The sequence below is a fragment of the Chaetura pelagica genome, unplaced genomic scaffold (assembly GCF_000747805.2).
Source record: "Chaetura pelagica isolate M959 unplaced genomic scaffold, ChaPel_1.0 scaffold486, whole genome shotgun sequence".
NCBI lineage: Eukaryota > Metazoa > Chordata > Aves > Apodiformes > Apodidae > Chaetura > Chaetura pelagica.
In genome coordinates, this window is record NW_009953658.1 from 159980 (window position 1) to 166139 (window position 6160).

At 52.0% G+C, this 6160-nt stretch overlaps 1 protein-coding gene across 1 annotated transcript in view; it reads right to left on the reverse strand.

Moving 5' to 3' along the window:
* Positions 1-466, reverse strand: part of LOC104391092 (olfactory receptor 1361-like) — a 1025-nt gene extending 559 nt beyond the window's left edge. The window contains exon 1 of the mRNA XM_010000318.1: positions 5-466. Within this exon, the coding sequence (XP_009998620.1) occupies positions 5-466 (462 nt within the window). The remainder of the gene's footprint in view (positions 1-4) is intronic.
* Between the last annotated feature and the right edge of the window lie 5694 nt (positions 467-6160).

Genomic DNA, 6160 nt, shown 5'->3' on the forward strand with positions numbered 1-6160 from the left:
GCACGGCTGAGTCCAGCATCCCCCAGAGCCAGCAGCCGGCGGCAGCTGCTATGCAGACCCCGCGGCTCATGGCGCGGGCGTAGTGCAGGGGCTGGCAGATGGCAGCGTAGCGGTCATAGGCCATGACAGCCAGGAGCGCGCACTCGGCCCCCGCGCAGCCCATCAGGAAGAACATCTGTGCCAGGCAACCCCCGTAGGAGATGGACGCCTGCGGGCGCAGGGCGTTTGCCAGGACCTTGGGCACCGTCACTGAGGAGTAGCAGATGTCCAAGCAGGAGAGGTTACTGAGGAAGAAGTACATGGGGCTGTGGAGGCGGGGATCCAGGGACACAAGGGCAAGTATTGCAGAGTTCCCAAGCAGCGTGGCCAGGTAAACGACTAGGAAAAGAACAAAGAGGAAGGGCTGGCCATGGGAAAAGCCCAGGAGCTTGAACTCCGTCACATGGGTCTGGTTCTCACCCGCCATGTCGGTCTGTGGGCAGAAATGAGCACAGTGAGGAGGGGGTGGTGACAGTGAACCAGGGGTCTTGAGCACAACCACCCTCAAGGCAAGGGTTTCACTGGTAAGATGGTGTTGATCATAGCCACATAGTGATTGAAAGCTTCCTGTGTTGGGATTTCATAGACACCAGAATTTTAGAGTCCAGAGAGCTGCCTTTCAATGTTGGATCCATGACTGCAGGATAATCACACTGAGGAAGCCAAGGACAGTGTGCATCTAGACTAACCCACACCACCTGGGTTCTCCTGCTAGCTCTCCCCCCTGTCCTGATGAGAATATGAAGCATGTCTCTCTTTTACTGCGGTTGCACTTAGAAAGACTACATGCTTCCCTGCCTCCTTGAATGCCACAGCCTCTAAGGTTGTTCTTTCCCAGCTGTAGGGTTGGGGATGTGGCATCATGTTTTGCTAAATGGTGTGTGAAGCTATGATGGCTGTGTCCATATGATGAGCAAGACATGGGGAAGCACTTATTGCTTATAAACCTCAGCCAAGGGCTGATGAAAGTGGTGCTTGGTTGGTGCTTTAGGCCAGGGCAAGTGCCATGAAGCCCAGCAGAAATAGGCCAGATGCTTTGGTGTACAAATACAGCCTGGTTCAGCATTTCTTCTGCTGCAGAAATGGGGCTGAGAAAAGGTTAGAAACCACCTGCAGTCACCTTGTCTTGGGGTGCAGATTCATCCCAGCCAGCACTCAGCACAGGCACACACTGCACCTAGCCCATCTGAAACCAGGAGCTACTCTTGGCTGGGTGAGGAAAAGGGTCTAGGAGGCTGAAGCTTATGAAAGTAAGAAGGCAAAGGCTGGAAAGCACCAGGGCAGTTGGAAAGCACTAGGGTGGTCTGTGGCTGCATGACAGTACAGGCACCTTGGGGATCCACGGGTGATTTGGGACTGTGCATAGTAAAATCCTCTTCTCCCCAGGCAGCTTGTTTGGCTCCATTCGGTTGCCTCAGGAGATGTTCAAGGACTTAGTCAATAAGACCCCCTGTGAAACCGCCCTTAGGGACAAGGGAGCAGACCAGAGCTGCCAGATCTTTAAGAATACTTTCCACAGGGCGCAAGAGCCCTTGATCCCCAGGTGTAAGGAATCAGCACAGAAAGGCAAGAGACCAGCATGGCTGAGTCAGGACCTGCTGGTCAGAATAAAGGGCAAGAAGGAACTGCACAGGCAGTGGGAGCAGGAGCAGGGATCCTGAGAAGAGGACAGGGTTGTGTTGGGACAGGGTCAGGAAGGTCAAGGAGCAGCTGGAGCTGACCTTGGCAAGAGATGCATGAGTCATGATAAGGGCTTCTACAGGTATGTCAGCCAGAAGAGGAAGGTCAAAGAAAGTGTCCTGCCTGATGCACACAACTGGCAAAGTGGTACCAATGCTGGGGAGAAGGCGGAGAGACTCAACTTTTTGCCTCTGTTTTCACTGGCAACCTCTCTTCCCACAGGTCCTGAGTGGGTGGGCTGCAGGTCAGGAACTGGAGCAGCAACATCCTGCCCCTTGTAAGAGAAGCTCAGGTTTGAGACCGCCTGCAGAACCTGAACATACACAAGTCTATGGGACCTCATGACTCCCCCAGAGTCCTGAGGGAACAGGCTGACATAGTTGTCAAGCCACTCTCCATATTTGAAGAGTCATGGCAGTCAGGTGAAGTCCCTGGTGACTGGAAGAAAGGAAACATTACACCCAGTTTTACAAAGGGTAGAAAGGAAGACCACAGGAACCACTGACCTGTCAGCCTTCCCTCTGTGCCTGGGAAGGTCATGGAATAGATCCTCCTGGAAGATCTGCTAAGGCACATGAAGGATAAGGAGATGATTCAGAACAGCCAACATGGCTTCACTAAGGGCAAGTCCTGCCTGACCAACCTAGTGGCTTTTTACAATGGAGTGACTGCATCAGTGGACAAGGGAAGAGCCATGAATGTCATCTCCCTGGACTTCTGCAAGGCCTTTGATGCAATCCATCACAACATCCTTCTGTCTTAGTTGGATTTTATGGGTGGATAAGGAATTGGCTGGATGGCCTCATCCAGATGTAGGTGGTCAATGGCTTGATGTCCAGATGGAGATCAGTGATGAGTTTTGTTCCTCAGGGAACCAGTGCTGTTTAAGATCTTCATCAATGACAAAGTTGGAAGAGGCTCTGAGCAACATGGTCTGGTTAAAGATGTCCCTGCACATGGCAGGGGGGTTGGACTCAACATTGAAGCTGTCACCTGATGGCTGTGACAGGTCCCATTGCCATTATATAAAACCAAACTGAATACCACCAAAAAATCCTTTCCTCTTTCTAGGTGTGTTTTGGACAACTGAGGTCAATTGTCACAGCTCTTCATGAGATTAAACAGCACAGTTAACTTTCAGGTTGGTACCCTTGCTTTACACCCATTAATCTGTTTTTATTTTATTGGTTCAAACCACATCTCTATGTATTGGTCATGATTTTAAAAGGTTGAGCAATGGAGAATTCACTGCTTCTGTTGGGAGATTTTTTTCTGGTAGCTACTTACCACAAGAGACTGCCAAAGCACTGGTAGAAGTTGTGTGCTTTTGCTCCTGTTGGGATTGGTCAAACATCAGCTCTTTCTCATTCATAATTTTCAGCTTTCTCTTCTAGACTAAGGACTCTTTTTTGCAAACAGTATTTTCTCTTTGCTTCTACTTACTCACTGTGATCACTATCAGTGTTTGCTAAGCAGAAGAGCTAAGTTCTGATTCATTTCTCTTTTACTGTCCAGTTTTTCAATATATATATATATATATTTAATTTAATATTGAGGAAAACTTTCAGTCAAAAGACTAATTCTTCTTTTCCTCTTTGATATCCAAACCTGTTACTCTATCTTGGATGTGGGTGCTACAAGGCTGAGAAAACACCACCTGGCTGAGCTCTCCAGCAACTTCTTAGGTCGATGTATTCTTTACTTGTTTGGGGTTATTTTGTTATTAATTCTGCATACACTAGGCAGGGGCATAAGGGCTGTGTCATCCCACAGTCTGCAAATCTCACACCATCACTCTTCTCCCAGCCACAGCTCTGAGCATTTGGATGCAGGAGCAGCCCAACTTGCTTGGCCCAGCATTGCAGGCACGAGCAAGTGCCTAAGGGAGAGAGCTGGGAGAGACCACAGCAGCATTCCCTGGGAATCACCTCCTGTCTCCAGCTGCATCAGGGATGGATCTGGATAAATTCAACATTATGTATGTGTGCGCTTCCACAGTGCTAAGGTAGCTGGTGATTAGGGGCACAAATGCCTCTGTGGTGCAGGTGTGGGAGAAGGTTCTGTCCAGGACCTTCTTGGATGCATTTGCTCCTGACCTGTTAGCCAGAGACAGGAGTCTGCTGACACCAGCAAGGGTGGGGACCTGCCTGGTTCAGAGGAGGAACAGGAATCAGAGTGATAAACAGGTTAGGCTTGGAGGGGTTAGCTCCCTGTCTGTGCTCCAACTGGGGCTCAACACTTGAAAGGAAGAGCAGAGCAAGACATGTGTGAGCCCCTTGCATGCACCCATAGAATCATAGAATCATAGAATCTTAGGGGCTGGAAGGGACCTCGAGAGAAGGACCCATGGGCCCTTGGTTTGATGTGGGTTCACAGCATTGTATTCGCAGCAGCAGCAGCAGCAGGGAATTCTTTCTGCTGCATGAGGGACAGTGAGCTCTGGAGAGCAGATGATGCTCTTCCCATGCTGACAAATTCAGGCTGGATCAGGCAAGGAGCTACATCAAGTTCAGCCATAGGAGTCGTGCAGAGGAATGACCCTAATTTCTCACCATGCTCTGGAGCAGTGTAGCAGTCAGTGGACAGAGCCACAGGACAAGAGATGCCAGATTCAAACCCTTTGTTCTCAATAGAAAGAGAAATATATGGTATAAAACCCTCTCTTCTCCCATGGACTGCACAGGAATGAGCCTTGAGAGAGTCTCCACCTTGCCTCAGCTCCCTGGCACTGAAGGTAATTTCTTGTGGTAACTAATGACTTCCCATGTATTTCCCAGTGCTGCTGCAACTGTGCCCACTGCTCATCAGTCCAGAAAGGCTGGGTGGGGACAGAGAGGGAGCACCAGTGTCTTCAGGGCTGGGGAGACAGCTGGTTTCTGTCATTCACCCTGGCAGAAGGAGGGTTGCAACCTCACCCCTGGCTGGTGTGAGGGTGATGCTGGTTCTGAGCCCAACTCAGCTCTGAACCAGTCCCTGAAGCAGGGTGCCTCAAGTTGCTACTGAGCATTCTGCACAGCTCCACCATTTTGGGGTTCATCCTGTCACTCTTCCTCCTACCGGAGGCCAGATGTGCTCCATGCCCACCCAGAGGAGCCAGATGCTCTTGCAGGAGGATGGGGCTTTCCTCGCCAAGCCACCACATCCCATTTGCAGGCAGGTGAGGAGACCAGGTAGCTTGGACATAGAGCCAAAGTACTGAGCCCAGTCCCAGTTTGAGGTGATGGCTGGACTGAGGGACCTTGGCAATAAGACAGGCTTTATTTCTCTTGAAAAGGACTGGTTTGCTGTCTTTGAGGCACCACCAGCAGCCAGAGCCTGCTTTCGTGCCCAGACCACCCAGCAGCCCTGGTGCCAGCACCAGGTTTGCCCCCAAGTAGGGTGCCAATAGGGCCCCCTGTGAGGGTCCCACCACGAGCGAGGCCCTGGCCCCCACGGGCAGCAGTCCTGCCCACCCAGCCCTCCCTTACCTTCATGTCCATCCAGTGGATGGTATCCAGAGCTTGGTAAGAGGGAAAACCCAGCAAGGTGCCCAGGTGCTGTCCCTTTGTCTTACCTGCAGGAGGAAAAGCTGGTGTGTCCTCAAGCTGCAAGCAGGGAGAGGCTTTTAACCCCTCAGGGCCCTGGGGGAGAGGCTTTGAGAGGCAGCTCTTGCTCAGTGGCAGAGCAGAAAAGCACCGCCCAGGTCAACCCACACCAGTAGGACCTGAGCCCATGGGACAAAGCCCTCCTGGCACAGGACCCACCTCAATCTGCCCTTCTGCTCCAGGTTGTGCCACCTGCAGACCCCACAGAGCTCTCTGGCCCTGGCCTCCTCTTCCAGCCCTGTGGCAGCTCTTGGGGTGCCCAGGCTCAGCAGGACCCACCCTGGGCCACAGGAGCATGTCTGGCTGTGGAGGCTGAGACCAACAGTCCCTGGGCCCTGAGTCCTGCTTCCTGACCCTGTTTTACTTGTCACAGGGCTATGAGGTGCCCACATGGGCCAGTGCCAGCAGCGAGACAGCAGTGAGGAGGGGTGGCCACTGGCCACGCTTGCAGCAGCAAACCACAACCATGAGATGACCCCCATGGTATCTGCACCACAACTGTGCCCTCCTGGACCAGGCTGTGCCAGGCTCTAGAGCGGATGGAAAGTGTTCTCCAGGGGACTAGGAGAGAACTTGGCCATGGTGACGCTCTGGTCTGGCAGCAGCTCTGATTTGACTTAGCTAAGGCACCAAGTCTTGTGAGCTCATGAGGAGCCAGGCAGCTGGATTACCTGGATTTAGGGTGAATGCTGCCTGCTCTGAGCCTGGGGCCATTCCTGATAGGAACAGCAGCTTTAGCTGGAGTTCCTCACACAGAGCCATGGAAATGTTCAGTGGGGAACTCGGGAAATGTGAAGATTGCAACAGGGAGTCAATATGGAGATAAAGACTGATACATGACTGTTTCTGCAGCAGGA